General features: G+C 41.5%; 1 protein-coding gene across 2 annotated transcripts in view; it reads right to left on the reverse strand.

The window, feature by feature from the left end:
* The window catches only part of IGF1R (insulin like growth factor 1 receptor), a 170,488-nt gene that overhangs the window by 139,890 nt on the left and 9,736 nt on the right, over positions 1 to 20,862 (reverse strand). For both annotated transcript variants that reach the window (XM_005424221.2, XM_005424222.2), the window contains exon 2: positions 330 to 875. In XM_005424221.2, the coding sequence (XP_005424278.2) occupies positions 330 to 875 (546 nt within the window). The remainder of the gene's footprint in view (positions 1 to 329; positions 876 to 20,862) is intronic.

Raw genomic sequence — 20,862 nt, forward strand, 5'->3', positions numbered from 1 at the left:
GCAGGTAAAGCTGCCTCCAGCTCTGCTACAATGGCATTGGTTCCATACTTACACTTTCCACCTTCTCAATGAGGAAGTAACTCAGGGAGTTTGTTGGAGTTCGTTTTACAGTTGCTGATTTGTTGTTTTCTCTTTTTATTTTTAATTTAAGTGAGACAAACCTTTACTGATAGGGGAAGAATCTATTTGTGTGGCAACTGGGTAACTCATGCAAACTATACACAACTAGAATAAGAGTTTCAGTTGCTGAAGAGCTTAAAATAAAACCACAAAACTAAGCATTTACTTCAAAAGAGGTAACAAAAACAGGATATCTCCTCAAATCTTACTTTTCTGGCAGTGGTTGGTGGTCCAGCAGCGGTAGTTGTACTCATTGTTAATAGATGTCTTCTCACACAATGGCTTCTCTTCCATTGTTCCCGGACACAAGTCCCCACATTCCTTTGGAGGCTTATTCCCAACGATGTAGTTATTGGACACTGCATCTAGGATGAGAGACCAGTCCACTGTGGAGAGGTAACACAGGTCAGAGTTCTTCTCAATCCGGATGGCCCCGCGGGTGATGTTCCTCAGGTTGTGGAGCCCGATCTCTTTAAGATTCGTCATTTCAAAGATGACCAAGGCATAGTTGTAGAAGAGGTTCCTGCCACGAATGACTGTGAGGTTGGGGAAGAGATCACTGAGGCTTTCCAAGCCTGCCACACGGAACAGCAGCAAGTAGTCAGTGATGACAGTGAGCTTTGGGAAGCGGAAGTTGCGGTAATCCTCCGCTTTGGAGATGAGCAGGATCTGCAGGAAGCCCTCGATCACCGTGCAGTTCTCCAGGCGCTTCAGCTCGTGGATGTCGTTGCGAATGTCGACGTTTGGCCCGCAAACTGAAATGCAAAAGGAGGAAGAAAGTTAGTAAATAAGGCATTCCTAAACCTTTTGAAACTGGAAGGCAAGAAGGATATTCTGATGGCCATAAGGTTTCTAACTTTTAATTAGGTTGAAAAGGAGTGCTTGATTTACATTGAACCTTCATTTCATTTAACCTATCACACTAACCACTACCAGGAGCAGCACAGGGATGGCAGCTCTCCCTATACTCTGCAGCACACAGAAATGTTGGTTTATTACTGCTGATGACAAGAGCTGCATTACACTGAGGAATACAAAGGTAAACCAAACGCATTTGCACACCCTGCTTCAAATTAGATCATGAATGTGTGTCCAGAGCAGGGTTTGAGCCACTTCCCTTCAAACCAGTCAGGTAAAACAGAAAGTGATCCACTGGTCATCACATTACTAATTCACTCCCCACCCCACTTAAGACACATGCACACAAAGAGGGCATTTCCCAGAAAATTACAACTTTGGCCTCAAATCACTCTTTCTTTCCAGGGTCACACACCAAACAAGCCCTAATTCTTGGAATACTAGTCTTGCAGTAGGTCAGCAACAACACTAAATCCACAGAAAGCTGGTCAGCACTTCCTGCTCTGTGACTGGGAAGAAAACAAAGTGCTTGGACTTACAGCACTGAATTCCTGTTTGCATGTTCCAGTAAACCAAGTTTCACTAATTTTGGCACCAAGACATAAAAAAGTCTCTTGAGTTCTAAGAAACACAGGATAAATTTATTTACAAGAACATCACAGTGAAGAATCTTCCCTTGAAAACAGCAGATTGAACTCTATGAACTCTCAAGAAAACAATGACCAAAAGGATTATTCCCTAATAAATCAATGTATTAAGTTTTTCCATATTAGAGACACATCACAATAACAACATTAAAGGGGCTGGAAGACGTGTGTTAACAACGTAATATTTAGACATATACAATCCACTTGGATGTAAAACAAAGAACTACAGAGTGTAGAGAGCCGTTGTTCTTCAAAACCCTCAGAGCTGGTCTTCTTTGGAAAACATGGAAAAAAGATTCCCCATTAGAGATACTAAGTTGCTTGTAAGCAAACAAAGCAAAATGCCTATTTATTTAAGCAACCCAAAACTCAAATAAACACCAAGCAATTCAATTTTGTGGAAAGGTTCTCTTTTAATGCATGCTAGGCTTAATTATTTTAAAAACATCTTTTCCTCAGACAAGGGAAAGGTCTAAACAAGCACTGGAGCCAAAAAACTTAAATTCTAACCCAGACAAATTGTCCAGAGATTCAGAAATTGCACTGACAATAGAAAGCAGTCCTTCCATCCCACAACACTTATCTAAGGCTAATAACTTAAGCTAACAAAGGATCCAGAGCATGAGCATGCTAAAACCACAGCAACTCTAATACCCAACAAGGACTTAAAGACTTCTAAGTCTTTTAAAGACTAAAGGACTTTCTGGTTAGAGGGACAGCATAAAAAAATAAAATAGGGTGAGATCTTTGTTAGGAAACAGATGTTTCTACACAAACTATTACCTAATCTTCCTTCTGTAAAGATTCAAGCTGAAAGCAAAGGCTATTAAATGTGACTTGCTGCACTCAAGTAGCTATGTGCAAGAAAGTTCATTCCTTAGACTTTCAAAAAAAAATCATAAACACCAAGACTAATGCACCACCAGGAATGCTTGGTCCCCATGAGCACTGAGACAGGAAATCTCCATTTTTGTACATACTGATTTCAGAAAAATTGGACTCTACTGCTGGAATATGTGTCAAGGCTTGAACTTCAGGAAAACATTAAAAAGGCTGAATGGGTTGGCACCACCCAGCTTTAGAAGCCAGATAGAAGAGGGAGAACAAGAAAGAACTCCGAGGTATAGACCTGATAAGCGATGCACTGGTTAGCGCAGAAGAAGTGAGGGGTTCTCCCCTGAACCTCTAGGAAAAACAACCTCCAGCCTCATTAAATTCCTTTATGAGCTGGTAACCACATCTTGCTTTCAACTTCAGAAATGATCTTCTAAAGCCACGAACCCTCCATCCACCCTAGGGACTGTGCCCTCTGCCCAAAGGGTATTTACACTCTGACAGTGGGCTTCTCTTGTTTTGAAAAGGCAAGTTAAAACACACACAGTGTCCCCCATTAAACCCTTCTGGCTTCCATCTCTGCCTGCTGGCAGGCCAAGGTGAGCAGTATGGCTCCTGCTATGGCAAAGCAAAAGTAGCAGAATTTATTTTCCTGCCATAAAAGTTTAGAAAGCCTAACTGCTCCAAGCCCTTTATTTTGTTAAAGAAATAAAATTTGCACTTGTGCTGACATTTTGCAGGCAAGGTTCCAGAGTGATGGGTTTAAAAACAGCTGAGTTACAATACCCTAAAGAACAATTTGTAAGAGAAATGGCAGCAACCGTTAACTAAAGCATTATATATCTGTTCATGTCTCTGTTTGAGGCTGGCCTTTCAAAGTCATATTGCTTTTAGCTTTATGTTTGTTTCAGCTCAAAAGTTACTTAATTTTAGATATTTAATGCTTTTATAAATCAATGAAATTTCTAGAGCTTTATGGCAAAAGCATGCGCTCACTTGCCTCAGTTGTGAAACATCATCCCCTCAAGTATGGAAAAGGATGAAGTCCAGTGGGGTCCCACATTAGGAATTGATCACAGATGAGTGGCTGTTGACATCGCTGATTTAAGAACTTATTAGTTCATCTAGTGAGTTATGTTTTGCAGAACTTTACACATATAATGAGAACTGCAGAGACACACATGTGAAATAGGACAAGCATCGTGGGCCATCCTGACACTTGGAAAAATCAGTTCCCATTAAACTAGATATTTTTTAAAAGAAATTTCTTTTAAGTTCACATTGTTCACCAGAGTTAATTATACCACAATACATCATATTTTTCTCACGTTTTTCTCTCTGCCTTGAAAAGGATTATATGAAAAACAAATTAATCAGAGCTCATAGTCAACTCCAATTTCCATCTGGCTGTGCTGTGTTTTCTTTGGATGCCATTTGAGAGAAAGCGTATATGGACTCACAATATAAACTGGTCTGTCAGACACAATGAAGTGCACAGAAAATGCTCTTTAGAGCATTTATACTCCATTTAACAGTTTTGGATATTCCAGTTTGGAGAACTTTTTTAATATGACTAGGATAACTTGCCTTTGTTTTACATTTAATTCAGAACTGGAAATTAACTATTATGTATTTATTTTGCTCGCTAACAGAACATAAAAATTCAACAGCTGTTTATGACCCAGCCCCGCTAGTTCTGGGTAGATTATAAACACCCAGGATAATTACCAATAGTCAGATTCATGCTGTTTTCATTCAGCTGCCTACAGATTTCCAAGCCTTTCCTTAAACTGCCTATCATTTATCAGACTCGGCCTAAACCAAGTACCTAATTCAGAGTCAGAAATTTGTTCTTTAAAGACAAACTTGTTTATTTGTTTAAAAGATAACTTCCCAATATGGTAAAATACCTAAGTGAAGCAATGCAGTCTGTACAAACACAAATGCTTCCCTGGAAACAGCTCTTTAGTCCAGAAGTCCTGAGCTCTGCCTGGTATCCAACAAGAAGCCCTGTTGTGCTCTTTTTTTTCTGGGAGCATCCCACGGGCAAACTGCAGGGCATATAAGCTTCCAAAGGCAATAGAAATCCCCACTCCACACCCCAGTCATCCAGACGATCTGCAGCCCATTCCTAGTCAGAGGACAGATCCAAGCCTGCTCATGTAACTGAGATGGGGTCAATGAACTACCAGGAAAAGTGATTGCACGTAACAGGTTCATACGACAAGAGTAATTAATGCTCCTTGATCTGGCAGAGCCTCCTGGCAAGTCTCTGTGTAAGTGGTGCCCTGGCTGGGAGCAGAGCTGGGGCTGTGAACACACACACACAGCACCACTGCTGAGGACAGGCTGGGCAGGCTCCAAACAAGCTGTGTCACAGACTCTAGTGATCCAGCAGATTCCTCCCGACCTTAACTATGATTTGCCAAAGCTCCCTTGGATCATTAAAACCATTTTGACATGCAGAGCTGCCTTGTCACCTTGAGAAACACCTGCTATCTCATCACCATCTATTTACAAACAGTCATTTACTCCACACAGCAGCTCCTCACTCTTTTCCTATATCCACCAGTTACTTCAGGTCACCAGTGACTGCTGAAAGGACTTGGCTGCTGCCCTTCAGTGTTTGGAAGGAACCCTTTCTTTCTTTCTGCAAAATCTCATGCTAGCACAGACAAAGCAGCAGAGGGCTTTCTGTTCAACATTCACCAAACACTGCAACTTCTGCTTGCTGTATCCAGCTGGATATAAATTCATCACAGCTAATTCACTATCAATACCAAGGTGTTCGTGGGCAGCACTGACAGCTCACACACTCACTGGTTTTAATAAGAGAAGGATTCATCTCCTACAAGAAGCAATTTCATCATGGTGTAGTTAAAAGTTTTGTGTTGCTCCATTTAGAAGTTCTAAAGAATCACAACTACGTATGTTTCTCTTGAAAAAGCCACACTCCTTGACATTTTAAGCCTTGCCTTTGATCCTTTAATTTTTTGGATGATATCAGAAGGCTGTACTGCACTGCACACTCCCAATAGCCTCTCAACTAGCCAGAAATTAAAGATGGAGCAACCACTACTACCCAGCTCTCCCAACACCAAAAGGTCTCAGACAAAGCTGCACCAAGGCAGCTCTGAGTCAATCCAGCACATCCCTTTCACAATCCTAAGGCCTTTTCAACACAAGTCTACCCCAGCTGGGTCAGGCTTTCCCTAGCAACAGAGACTTGTTCAGCCTGAGCAGTCTTTTACATCTCTGAAACAAGAATGAGGATAGACAGCCTGCCATGAGCATCTCACCAGCAACCTCAATATCAGCTCACACTCACCTTTTTTCTAATTTCTGATTTCCCTTTATTTTCTCCCTTCTTACTTTGCTTCTGTGAGAACTGTTTTTTTTACTTCACAGTAGAGATGCAAAGTTAATCTCAAATGAGGAGACCTTCAGTGTTTCCATTTTACAAAGAGCATCCCTTGACACTGGTTGCTGAAAACAAGCAATAAAGGTGCAGAAATTGTTTTAATTCCATATTGTTTTCCTGTCCAGGGGTTGTAACATCCATTCTGAGGGCCAAGTCTGTGATCCACAAGGTTCCAAAGGGTTCTTTTTTAAGGGAGGGCATGAGGTTGCTCAACTTCTCATCTACCCTGAAATTCTGCACAGCTGGTAACAAGCACAGTGTGTTACCATCAGCGCTGGATGAATTCCCACACAAAGAAAGAACTACAAGGCTTAATACAAGAACTCAATTGTGGCTGGTTCTACTTTTAGAGAGTAGCTTGCTTACACCACCGCAGCTCACTTTGCCAATAATGGCTTTTCTGAGCACACTCCACTCCAAGAAGAGGTTGGCTTTCCCAGGCAGCTACTGCTGCTCTCTGGTCAGCAGAGAGCTGATGTTACTGAGTGCAGAACATTGCTCTCTCCCAAACTGCTCTAATGAAAGAGGCCTGACCACATCACCCCCCAGTAATGTCAGCTCAGAGCTGTGGGTCTTTCTGGGAGATCAGCACATCTTCTGAACAGTGTTGTTATTTATTCCCAACAGAGCCACTTCCTTTTCATCATGTGTTTTTTAGTTTTAATCTATGGCAGGTCCTTATAAAGATAGAGTCCAAAACAGCTACTGAACGTGGCTGTGGTCCAGCTGCCCTCATCCCAGATTCCCAGCATGCAGCACATCCCTTTTCAGGCAAGCATCTCCAGAGTTCCCATCCCTCTCTAACAACAACAAAACATGTTTATTGCACTGAGTGGATTTAGATCTGCATAATGTACCACGGGCTGCATACTGACATGTTTACTATCTACTGGATCAACTCAATGGAGGGCTTGTCTAGCACACTGGAAAAAAACTTAGGGCTCTGAAAAAATTCCTTGAAGACACTAAAAGGTTGAATGATGTTAGGAAAAAGGAACTGGACTTAGGATAAAGCCAATCATCAGGTTTATAAGAAGCCTCTATCCTATATGACTGTCATTGCTCAGAAGAGAAGGAGAAGGGCATGACTGAAAATAGAAGGAATGGTCTGAAAATGTGATGCCCATACACTCTAGAAACAGGGGAAAGCATAACTTGACCTTAATATCTCTCTTCATTCTTATTCCTACAAACTATGCATCTTTTAAGGAAGCAATCAGGACTATCATATAGCCCTTAAAAAATACTCTTAAGTGTTACTCAGTCATCACTGACCAGAGAGTCACTGCAGCCCACGGCCTGGGCCTAAGGCTTCTTTGTTCCTGTAGTTTCAATGACATGGAAGGCAAAGCTAGAAAGTCTGAGAAGGAACAGCTTAGCAACCACAATTTCCCTTCGAGCCCATGAAAAGTTTCAGTACAGTTGCACCATTTGCAGACGTAAGGAAAAAAAAATTACTACTGAAGTCTCAGGATTCTTTAATTGCATACTCTGCAAAGAAGAAATTAAATGTGGAGTTCACAGAAATCAGTGGTTGGAGAGATTGCTTATGACACTTTACATTAACACAGGATTCCACCACCCACTGAGCTCTTGGTTTTGCCTCCGTAGTGACACTATGAATGAGATATATATTTTAGTGTCTTTAATGTACTTACACAGCCTCCCACAAAATTTCTGTACTCTCTAAGCTCACCTATCCTGTATGTGTCACATCAATCACTAGATCTCTTCCCAGGGAAGCCAGCTTCTGTGTTACCTCTTGGGATGTCAGAACCAGTAACAAGGAGGGAACTAAATCTACATCACGATTCAAGCTGCTTCCCTACCCACTGAACTATTTCTCTTCCCTGAATATGCTACATAAACCTCTTTACATTTACCAAGATTTTATGAAGCTACAGCTCTCAAGGTGAGGAGGGGATAGATAAAAGGCACCCCACGACCCAGAAAATGTCAATAATTTTAGATTTTGCTAAGCAAGACCATAATTGAATTTCAACTTCTGTATTTCCAGCACTAGCACAACGCTGCCATCTTTGGCTTTCAAAACATGAAAGGGAATACTCAAATCCAAACAAAACCCCACTGTTTCCATTTGAATATAAGTCCTGAGAACATTCTTCATAATATATCTAAGGCCAAGAAAGAGGGCTTGGGGTTTTTTTTCATTTAATTACATGTTAAGCTTTGGAGGACAAAGCCACACCACTACGATCTTCAAAACACTCACGGGACTGGAGATTATATTGCAATGTAGCTTGTAATTTCTGAGAAACATAATCTATTATCATTAATTTACCTCATACTACTCATCACTCCTATCAACCTTTTACAGAATTATTTTCACCCAGATTTGGAAGGAAAAAGTGGTGTCACAAGAGGCCAATCAAATCTGGTGCAGATACTTTAAAAGGCAACTAGATTCCCCTTCTCCACACACATTTTCCTTGTCTCCCACAGCCCTTAGAAAAATACACACATCCTACTTCAATCTTCTCTTCTGCCACTCTACTAACTATATATTCCAAATCCAAGGGCCACTGTGTTACCACACTGACCAGAACAAAACATTCACAAAAATAACACACAAAAGGGCGACAACCCACATCACAAACTCAAACTGTCTCTGCCTTTTTGCTCTTGCAATTTTCAGCTCTCATTGGCTAAAGATATCTCTGGCATTGTTGCTTTCCATGAACTTCCTCCAACTTCCCCATAAGTTTACACAAATAAAATTTCAGAATAAATCACGTTTTTGTCCCGCATCTCGCTTGGGTTCTTTCTGCCAACATTTTACTTTGAATATCAACAGGAACAGCAGCTTAGCAAAAATGGAGCCAACAAAATGAACTGTATCCCTTTAATAACACTGATTGATACCTTCTCTACGCAGCTCACCAGAGCAAGGAGGTCTAGAATTAGCCCAGCTCATGTGAAAGCATCCTCATGACAAGTCATCCCCAAATTAATCCTCTCTGACCAAGGCTGCTCTGATATACCACATCCCTCAGGGGTTCCTGTGAAGCCACATCCATTACCTCCTGCTGCTGAAATAGCACATCAGTGCCTCGGCTGGCACGGATTCCTGCTCATCCCCATGGGTGCACAGGGCAGGAATGGAGGGAGGATAACATCCAGCCCAGAACCCCCAGCTATCAAAGCCAGGAAAAGAGGCAGCAAACTTCTAACCCTGAACTGTACTGCCCAGGTTATGGGCAATGCCTGTAAGAGTTTCTGCTAACTGGAAGATGAACCTCAGCAGCAAACTCCTCACCCATTAACACCCTGTAGGTGTGAACCACTGAAAGCCATTGCTTGAACATTACCGTGGCTGGAGCTGAGTATTCCAACCCCTGGTGAGCTGCTCCTGTGCATTTATAGGCAAGGGAAAGCTGTTAGAAACACCAGCTAAATGCAATTCCAGGAGCATTCCCTGCAACACTGCAGAGTCACAGCCTGGTCGATTTTGTGAGAAAATGGCCAAACAACAACAAAAACTGCAGAAGAAAGCAGGTAATGCCTAAATCACTAAAGATGAGCCCCCTCCCCACAGGAGACAGACTTCAAACCTCTGCACCTTTTCTCATCCCACACCATCGCTTCCCTGACAGCATCACAAAATGAGCACGTGCCATTCTACACAAAATACGTAACATACAAGTGAGTAGGTGGCACATCATGATCAATAACTATGAGAGCACAACACTTTTTTAATGGTGCTAATAATGTTTAAACCCAATGCCAGCAGCTTCAGTCTAATGCCTGCTAAAGCAAAAATGGAAGACTGAAATTACAAGCTGTTTATAACACTGAATTTATGTTTCACAATCTGTGATGACAATAGAGCTTAGCAAAAATTGTCTCTCCTGGGGACTGTTCTTTCCACCTTAAAAAAATAGTTGTGTGCACGATTTTATTTATTTGTTTTTAAAACAGTTGTCTGCACATCCAAGTGACTCAGCAACTGGCTGACAGAAACCTATGGGATATACACTTTGGTAGCTGGGATAAGCAGCCAAATTCTTCCAGAATGAAAATTCATCATGTGGCTGGGCTCAGCAACTCACATTCAGGAAGACTTTACCATGCCCTTAGTTGCCTGCCAGGCTGCCACCCTGCAGTAATCCAGGAAAGCTGTCACTCTTTAAAAGCTTTTGGGGAATTTGTTTAGTATTATTATTTTCCAAAAATGGCTGGATAATCAGGCCAGATCATTCAGGCTTCATTAGAAGCCAACTGACAAAAAATATCATAACGTACGATTGCATCCATAATGGTCAACAAAGGATTTAATAGTGAGTCATAGATCCACAGAAAAATTACAAGTCTGATGCAATTGCTCCTAACAATATGCAACATAGGGCCCTGCTATGCTGTGCTAACCAGCCCTTAAGCAATCAAACACAGAAATCCCACATTCTCTGGCCTTCCACAGCAATGTTTCTGTTTTAACAAACTGAACTAAGACTTCCATTAGTCCCTTATTTCCAACAAATTAGAAATTTAACATGGTGCTAAAAAAAAAATAATGATCTAACTGAACAGAAGAAAAAGTTAATGCTATCAAACTTCATTTAACAGAACAGGGAGCTCTCCCACCCCTCCCTTCACATGGCAGCTACACAGCTTAAAAATCACATAGGTCATGCTGTAACCTGCTTTCTCAAGGCAGTTAAAATATGACCAACTTGCAATCCCCAAAAAGGGCTGTAAAGGTATTAAATTACATATATGCAGGTGCTGTGGGGCTTTCCAGCCATGAGCTAACTAGACTGAAAAAAGAACCTTCCTCTCCAAATACAAGGTAAAACACGTGGGCTGGCACCAGAGACAAGGTAATGTAGTTTAGGCCTTATCAACCAAAAGCACTTGCACCAGAACACAATTTAAGGCAAATGCAAACCAAAGTAGCTACACCAGTTCCTATGTGAACTCACTTTTCTGGTGAATTGGATGCTTCTGACTCGCTTTTATTATCACAAACCCAGCCCAAGCAAGGGAAGTGTCCTTTGTTCCACGAGGGCAGCGTTCACACGGTATTTATTGTCTCCAAGGCATCACAGCACAATAACCATGGAAAAAGAGAACCAAACACCCCTGTGATACCACTCAAGATGAGTCCCTCCTCAAACAAAACATCCTTAATGCACACAGGTGAGAAGCTGCCAGATAAACAAGGCTAAGCATGGGAAACCAGAGCTCTTTAGGCACAGTCAACCACTAGGACTCCAGGAGTTTCATTTCTCTGAAAATACAAGGGAAGTTTGAGGATAAGATTTTCAACATATCTATGCAGATGTTCTCATCAGCAATTGATGAACCTTACTGTAAAACAGTAAAAATAGTCATCAGCAATTGATTGAACCTTACTGTAAAACAGTAAAAATAAAAAATAAAATAACCTAAATATATATTACTTGTTAAAAAGAAAAGAGCCAACAGTGGTTTACTTCCAGCCACTTCCCACACTTACATTCAATGTGACATTTCAGCCCATACTGTCTCTTTTACATTTACATACTGCCCAAAACATTGGATTTCCAACCTCATGCACAGTTTTTAGACACTGCCTAGATGCACTGTGGGTGATGAATGATGAGCAGAATTCTGGTGAGCAGAACAGTTCAGGTATTTAACCAGCCCGGCTCTGATAAATTCTATTGCTTGGCAACGGCAATTCCTGTCACCATATCCACTTTCATCAGAAGAGCACTAGAATGGCAGAGCAAGCAGGAGAATTACTATTCACCCTCTGGTAGGTGCTTCTGGGGAGCCTGGGGTGCAACAGGTTACCCTGATGCATTTCTAACAAATTCCCCCATGAGAAAGCAGTGGGTCCAACAGGGTGAGACAAATAAATCCATGGCACCTTTCATTCAGCAGCTCCTCATCAGGGATTACCTACTCCACCCCCCTTCTCAGCCAAAACTGGGGGGAAGAGTGTTGCAAGAAGGGTGTTGCAAGACTTTGGGGGGAAGAGGATGCAGGAAGTTGCAGGAGATGGGACTAGGGACAAACCAAGCAGCAATATCAAACCTGCATGCTGCTCTAGGCACTCCCAGCTGCAGGAACCTGCTCCCCTCACTGGGATGTGCAGCAGCACAGATTTATTCCAAAAGACAAATCAAGGCAAGGCCAAGATGGAGAGCTCAAGTCTTCATCACTGTTTTTACCCTTTACCTTGTATACACACCCCTCTCCTACCTAAAGGCACAGATGAAGAACAAACACTTAATCTAACTGTACCCAGCTCCCTGATATTATTTCACTATTTGTTCTGATTATGAAGAAGATAATGTAAAAAATTAGAAGAAATTTGAGTCAGAAAAGATGGATAACATCAAGGAGAGAAAAACAACTGAGTAAAGGTTTTGCTTTGTTTTTATAGTGGACATCTACAGAGGGATGTACACAAAACGAGATTTATCTCAGGCACACAACTTTAAAGTCATCATTAAAATTAGCTTGTTGCATTCACCAGGAAAAAGGAAATCTAAATGCTTTTCTAGGTTTAACCTGAACTGATTCTTGAAATGCACCATTTTTGGAAAGATCACTATTTCAAAATATCTCATCCTCTCAAAAAGCAATTTTCATCTTGGGCAGGGGGACACAACACACTACAAGTTTTCAGACTCAGATTTTCTTAACTGCAATAGAACTTAACTGCCATGACCTGGTTGATGGAATTAAAATAAAAATATCCTCCCTGGAGGAACTGTGGAATGAGCAACTGCTGTCAAAAGTGGTTTAGCACTAGAACACCTGGAACTTCAGCCTGTGAGCAGGTGTGTTTCTTTGGTAAAGTATTAACAAATGTGCACTATTTAATATTTAAATTATTATAGAAAATATATTTATCATTAACCTATAGTAAGAAATCTTTCCTTAGAGAACTTTGATTAAAAATTAAACAGTGAACTTTATCCACTGCAACAGATGAAAGGAGGAACTAGACAAAGGGAAGCAAAAAAACCACATGAACCCTGTAATACATTACTAAATATATAAACCTAAGTGATATATTTTTTAGTTTCATTGCATTCAGAAACCTTTTTATCATGATAACAATTCAGACACTTTACATTCTGCAAGACAGACAAACCAATATTAGCTGATCTCAATGGCTGCCATCCCTCAGAGGGACCATCCCAAAAAATAATTCTGAATATCTGACAAGAAGGAAACTGACACATGGGCAGAAGCTGCTCACAAGACTTGAGAATTAGGCTACATGACTGCATCAAAGCAAACCTCTCTCTGGACCCAGACTACATTCAAAAAAACTCTGGTGAGACTGTTTCCTTCGGACACAAGGAAGGTTTCTCCAAGCTCTGAAATCCCACAACTAATTATAGCACCCCACATCCTTCCCCACCATCATCAACAGCAAAACCAGCTGCCAATCTGGGAGGTAGAAGAAGAATCTAATCTCCACTGTGCCACTACAGCCACCCCAAAAAAGGCATTCTTCTGCCTGTAGTTTTGATTTGCCTGCCCAAACAACATGAAGTCCCATCAGCCAAGCAGCTCCTGCCAACACAAGCTGTGCTGCCAGGGCGGGTGTTCGGTGGCACAACCGCGCCGGGTAACAGTGCCACATCCACGGCCAAACAGCTTTAAACCCAGCCAAAGAAAGAAAAATTAAGTAAAAGGAGGGGAAAAAAGCACAGGTAAAAAGGATTTGGACAAAAACACTGTCCTTTCCAGCTGCCAGCTTGAAGGTGAACTGGTGTGGGAGCAGAGGTGACGGACAGCCCTCGGCCTCGCCTCACCCGTCTGACAGCTCGGCTGGCCCCGCGCCGCTGTTGTGAAAGAAAACCACGGTATTTGTGCAAGGCTAGTTGGTTCCATGTTAAGAAAACACATCTGAGCCGACAGTGCTTTGCTTTACCACATGCCAGCTTCATTCAGCTTCAGAGTCAGAAACCAGGACTCGGTCTCCTCATTGCCTCCACAGCTAACCAGCAATTTAGGACACAGACAAAGTCCTGAACTCAGAGCCACCCCCGATGCGTGAAAGGGCCACACTGCCTTTAACAGAAAACTTCCTAGTCCCCGTTGGAGAGCATGAGTGCCCAAAGAAGGACCTAAGTGACAGGAAGTCCTGTGTTGGGTAACGCTGTGTAAAGATGTGTACAATGGAACAGATAAAAACAAAGAAATACAAAGAAAGAGCCCAGGAAGCAATCTTTGTTTTGGTGTGAACTGGTGCACACCCATGCTGGAGAGGCGAGAAACAGGAATGGGTCTTCATGGAGACCATTAATTTATTAAAATGTCACAACAAAAAGAGAATACTGTGACTAACAGACCCTGGGAGTTCCAGGCAGCTAAACCAATCCAAAGGATGATGGTTTATCAGAAAGGAAAGGCTGGTCAAAAGGAAGTAATGAAGCAGATATCCATCAAAGAGCAAAAAGCAGGTCTGAACACAGAGCCAGAATCAAGACTGCACCAGAACTTACAAATGAAGTGTAAAACATCAGACTTGGCAATCCTGCTGCCAAGGAATTATTTACCACACCACGATCAATATTACAATACACACAGAGATGAGTATTTTTATCTCAACCTCCATTTGACCCGGTGGGAGCTACAGACACATTCTCACACTAATTCACAGACTTCAAGGAGAGTCAAGATGGGGAAAAGAGTTGGAAGCATTTCAGGTTCTGTCTTATTTCAGCCCGTTTTCACTGAATCATACCAAAACTATCTGAGGGAATAGTTAAGAATTGATTTGTGCTACCCAAGACCTGATCAGTAAAGCAAAACATTCAAGGATCACGGGAAGAGGTTTTGTTCATGCACTGAGCCAAATCCTGGTTGTGCTGTCAGTCCTTTCAAGTCTTTGCTCTTCCTTCACTGCATCAAAAGCATCTCTTAAAAATTTCTCTGAAAAGCCTGGATAAGTGCCTGAACTTCCAAGATCTATTCTCTATAGCCTTGAGCAAGAGTGATGGGAAATAAGCTTTCCTTCTCAATAGCTACTTTTAAGTTGTTTTGTTTTGTTTTTTTTTAAAGGCAACCACTACTAGACCTATTACAAATTTGGAAACTGAAGCTCAGAAAATAGGGAAGGAGGGGAAGGCAATGGAGGGAGGAAGAAGTCTGATTTTCAGACAATCAACTTGAAAAATCCTTACTTCAGTGAACTGGCAAATAATGTTAGACATCTTGCTTCTGAAACACAACCCTGCTAAAGGGAAAAGGGTTAATTATATCCCTTATGCTCCAGAGTATTTCAACAGGCTATGAATTATGTTCTTCTGAAGGGCAAGTTGTTCTTTTATTTATTGTTTAAAGCAAAACATAAACACAAAGTGTCCAACCCTAAGGTGGTGATTACCACTTTTACTTAAACAGAAATGCAGGGCTGCAGGCTTTCTCTGCTATAAAGCTTTTAAACCTGTTCTGTTCCTCTGACATTTTCCCCCCTCACTCTTCTCTGATAGAGATCACAAAAACAACTAAGACATCTGACATACAGGAGAACATCCTGCTGATTAAGAGAAAACAAGAGCACATTACTCTTGAGAGGATACAAAGCATCACTTCCTAATGCGTTCTACTCTGTCAGCACAACAGGCATCTTGTCATTTCAAAGGGAAACTGGTCATATTGATTTTTCCAAAACACAAGTATTATAAAAATATTATACATTTAATTGGTCTTAACAAAGTGCTCTTGTAGTGGGCATATCAACAGAGACCCTACAAGGCAAGATACAAGGTACCAAGGTGTGGCTGGGAGTATTTGAAGATCCTCTGCAAGGGGCAGCATTGAGAACCGCCAAGATCGCTCCTCATAAAGCTTCTTGCAGCTCCTTTAAACCTCAGTTCGACTGAGAGGTGTCTTTAAAGTGTGGCAACTCTTACTCCTGAATTCACAACACTCTGAACAAACATCATACTTTGCTGAAAACCAGTGTCCTTTCCACGCCTCACCAAATTTCAACCATGCAACTCAGAGCTCCATGTTTGCTCAACTTTTTCTAGAGGAAAGGAAAGTTCTTTACACCCTCTCAGAGCAATTTATTCCTCTCGTTGTTCCCTTGCAAAAGCCAGACCAACTGAATCAGCTCCTCTGACTGAAAACCGCACACCCTGCCTGTCAGGAAGCCGGCAAGATTTTTTTTTCCTGTTTTATTTACAAATTCAAAAACTGAAATCTTCTCAACAGGGTCAGCCATCCCTTCTTCCCCCCATTCCCAGTTTTTTACAATCCTTATTATGGCAACACTGAGGAAAATTTGTACATGTTTTCCGAGGAAAAGGTATATTTCTTCTTCTCTTGGTTCTTTATTTCTGTTTTAACACAGTATATCAGAGTGTACAGCCAGGACAAGTTTCAATGGTTCAAAGACCATCTGAAAAGTTAGGCAGAACACAGGTTGTTATTTCCCCTTTGAAAATACCCCTTTAGAAAAATTCTTTAAAATCAGAATTTTGTGAGGGATGCAGCAGAGGAGCATCCTCCCACCTCCTCTTAGTCCTCCAGGGAACTAAACTAAGTTCTCTCTTCCTGAAGTGATAATTCAAGGCTTCTTTATAGCTTGCTCCCAGTATAACTCAGAACAGTGTACATCCTCCCTTTCATTTCTTCCAACAAATCCCCTTTCAGCAGAATTTACTCTCACATATGCAACGTGGGCAGAGTCTAGTAATGTGACTTAATAGTTCCTAACCAAAGAAAAAAAAAAGGTTTTGCTAACAGTAAGTTCTAGGAAGGAAAAAAAGAAATTTTAAATCTTACCTGCACTTACCACAGTGTTTCTAATTAGTATCTGTCAAAAGAGCATTTCCATCACAAGAAAAGAACAAAGCTGCAGAATGACAGATGAATTGACATTCATCAAAAGGTAATTGCAAACAACAACAGACACACAGAATGTTGTGTGTCCCACTCCACTGCTGCCCCTGCATCCCCCCTGTGCCACTGAGCCTCATTGAGCCTCGCTGAGCCTTGCTGCAGAGGAGCCGGGCACTGCCACAGCACGGGGATCTCAGGGGAGAATGAACGGTCTGAGCCAAGCAACAGAAACACAGGTCAGTGACAAAGAACCCCAGCACCGAGGAGACTCATGAAAACTTTAATCTTCAGCTTCTATCATTAGCCACTGAAGACACCTCTTCCCCCCACCTGGCTGCGGGGTGAGCATGTTTAGTGTGCGGATTATCATTCCTCGGAGGTAACTCAGCCGGCCAGACCATCACACGCACACCTGTTCTCACTGCAGACATCCCTGTCCTGACACCCAGGGCAGCGTTGAGTTACTTCAGAGAGAGTCACTTCCACATTCCACCCTCAAACTCTCCTCCAAGAAGTGATCAGTCACTCTCAGCTTTCACACTTCAGTAATTTTGGAATCAACAGGAAATGGAGATCAATTGTGATTTTACTAACTCAATAGTGACTCATCATTCAACTCCCTGTAGCCTTCGAATTCATCTGTGAAGAGACGTGATAGCGAGGCCAAATTAAAAATAGCAAATCTGGCTCACTCACAATTAACACTCACTTGTCCATCAGATTTGCCCCAGATTGCGAAATTTTTGGGATTGCGACATTCTGACGGTTTTGCGTCAGATCCCAAACGCACTCACAATGTGTCTTTCTCAACTCAACCAGGAAAAATAATCAATGGCAACATTTATTATATAAACCAACCGCACCACACCCTCTAACATCCATCCTCGCTCAATTTGAACATGTCTAAATAAGAGTTAACTCTGCCCATCAGTGTCCCCAGCTACTGACAACGAGTCTTCTATTCTTCATATTATGAAAACACTCTCAAATCATTAATTTCTTTCTGCTTACACAACCTTCAAGCCAAAAAAAAAACCCCCACATTTGCATGAAATCGAAAGTCAATAAAAAACAATTATTTCATTTACAAAAATAGAAAATCATTTTATATAAACCACTTAAATGCATTCTTCTAAAAATAAACTTAATTACAAATCTAACATGAAACTGTAACAGCATATATTAGGGCAAATGCCTACTGTAATTTAAATAAAATAAAAATAGTAAGCATATAATTTACACCAAAAAAAAAGTTGGGACTGGTGAATTTGCTGTTCAGCGCTCTCTTGGAGCCACCCTTTGATGAAATGCTCAGAGAGCTTTTACTTTCAACAGCCACTTCTGCAGTGCCTCATTTTGGTTTACTCCAATGGTTCAGTTCAACGAGCTCTTAATCCCAAATTAAAAAGGACTCCCTGCATAGAAACCTGTGAAACAGTCAGTGGGCAAGATCTATGAACTCTAAACTTTTGAGAAACAATGACAAACTATTTTCTCTGTTTATTTTATTTTAATCATGCCTCTCCTTCACACTTGGAGTTTTAATTAAGTCTTAAAACCCAGATCTTCTGCATTTCAATTAAAATTCCATTTTCCATCCAAATAAAAAAATAACACAAATGAGAAGTAATCTACCAGAAAATACATCATTTGCCATTTTGTCACTTAAAAATGTGAAAATTAAGGATCTGAGCCAATGCATCCAAGGCATCTAATTATTTACATGAATTTGTAGAAACACATTGCTATTCACTAGCAAAAAGGTCTGTACTTTCAAAAATGGCTGTTTGTGAATCAGAGTTCTAACAGCTGTCAGTCACTAAAAACATCCAACTAAAAATATGCAAAATGAGATTAAAACTGTATTCAGAGTGAGCTCTTCCTGCTTGCTGCTATAAGTCACTATGAAATCCATTTACTTCATCTCAATAAAAGAAAAAAAATACATACTAGTAGTGCTGTGAGGCCTTCACACTAAGGAAGAAATAAACTTTGAAGGACAAATTGGATCAAAATTCAAAGCATTTTCACCAGAAAGTTACAAAGCCACATGATCCCATTCCCCTGGCCTCTCGCAGTTCACTTCCATGAGAACAGAGGGGAATGCACACAACCAGCGTGTGCAGACATCCTAAATGGAGCATCCCTCCCTCCCCCTGCAAAAATAAGAAAACATGACATGGCAATTACATCCTCAGCCCCTTCATTCTCCCCTTCTCCCCATTAAACAGGATTCACCTCCTCCCATGTCAGCAGCTCTGGGAGGAGCTGCAAGGGCACTGAACACAAAATCGAGGCACCAGACACTGGGAACAGGGACGGTCATGCTGAGCTCAGAGCAGTGTTTTGGTCCTGCAGTGAACAAGGGCTGTAGCCACACGTGCAACAAGCAGGAAACACTGAAGAGCTGCACACTTCTGTGAGCAGCTGCTCCTGAAGGGAGAGAAATCCCCTGGAATGAACAGAGAGCATCCCAGCACATCCTCGCAGCGAGGCCGAGCCACGCTCAACCCACCTCAACTTCTGTTTCGTTCTGGCTGCACATGACACCAGGTAATGTTCACAGCTGCCTGCGAAGACCTGGGTGTATTTTTAGTGCAATATACTATCTCCTTATCAGTCAGCTGATGCCAACACCCCCATCCTCACACTTCTGTTCAGAGTACAGTCATAGAATGCCTGGCAAGGAGCAGCTTCCCAGTGAAAGTGCTGTCACCTGGATGACAGAGCCACAGGAGCATCCCAAGTCACATCCCTGCTGCAGAAACTAAGCCTTTAACCACCCCCCAAGGACAGCACTTTCTGTATTTTACAAATGGGGAGGGAAATACAGACACCCGGAGGAGGAATACAATTTCTTCCCAACCCTTCAATACTGGCAGCTCCTGAAGCACGAGATGTGATCACTCCCTATTTTAGCATGCATGACTACCAATGCTCACACAAATTATCTGGTTCCTTTTAAAATCCAGTATTTAAAATTACAGTATTTAACTTGAGGCTTTTCTATCCAACTAGTGGATGGATAAAGGTGAATGAACCAGTAACAACATCTTGCTACAATTTATTTGCTTTGTTAAAAGGAAGACCCTTGCTCTGAATTTATACTTTTCAAATCAGTATTTAAACAAAATCAAATCTGGAAAGAAAAACAAATGTGAAACACAATTATGCAGCATTGTGATACAGCATCTGATTCCCACATTCCAACTCTCTTTCCCTTCAACACTGCAATGTATTACAGACAAACTTAAAAATAAAGTCACTGATAGCAACTACAAAGACACCAAGAAAATCCTCCGACAGTGTTGGCTTAGCCAGTGGAATGTGTAGTTATTGTCAACATACTATCACTTTCTTTCATGAAAAATACTGGAAATATCTTTTTGCCAGGTTAACCAACTCTGACTTCAATCTCGCTGACATTTCTTAAGTAGAGCTGAATAATTCCATTCATATGCAAATGGTACAATAAATCGTGAGTAGCAGCATTTGCAGCTCCCTCACAGAGATGAGCATTTACTCTCTCCAAGTCTCATCCACAGTGATGCACCCAAAATTATATCAGTCCCTAGAGGTACAGCCCCAGCGATTTACAGAAGGAATATTTTCAGCCTTGATGTTGGCTGGGGTTTTTTTTTCACTTTGTGGGGTATTTTTAAATATTAAGGAGATGAAAGAATCGAGAACTGAGATTGCATCTGTTGCCATCACAATTTAACCACAGTCCATGTATTTATACAGTGGAATCTCCAAAATAACACTGCATCTGTTAAGATGACAGTGATTTTCCATGGGCTGCGCTGTGCTGTAGCTGAGTTACTCCAAAGCTGTCACTTTTGAAGAGCTGATTTCGATCCACCCCAAATTCTTTCTGTAATCTTCCTCAAACATGTTGAATTATAAAGCTGTTGTGTTCCCCAGTGTGGCTTGGGAACAACAAAACCCTCATACATCTCATCAGTGGGCATTTGGCACTGAAGCCTCACAGCTAATGCAACATGTTTATTTAAACAATGAACTGCCCAAAGAGCTGCACAGCCCGTGTACAAACAGATGTGTGTTTCATGTGTGCTCTGCCGCAGCCCAGAACCTCCAGCACACACACTCCACTGCACTTTTCTGCCTGATTCCTGCAGGACAACAACTGCCCTGACTTGGAAG

Source organism: Geospiza fortis, unplaced genomic scaffold, assembly GCF_000277835.1.
Source record: "Geospiza fortis unplaced genomic scaffold, GeoFor_1.0 scaffold2, whole genome shotgun sequence".
In the NCBI taxonomy this organism is placed as follows: Eukaryota; Metazoa; Chordata; class Aves; order Passeriformes; family Thraupidae; genus Geospiza; species Geospiza fortis.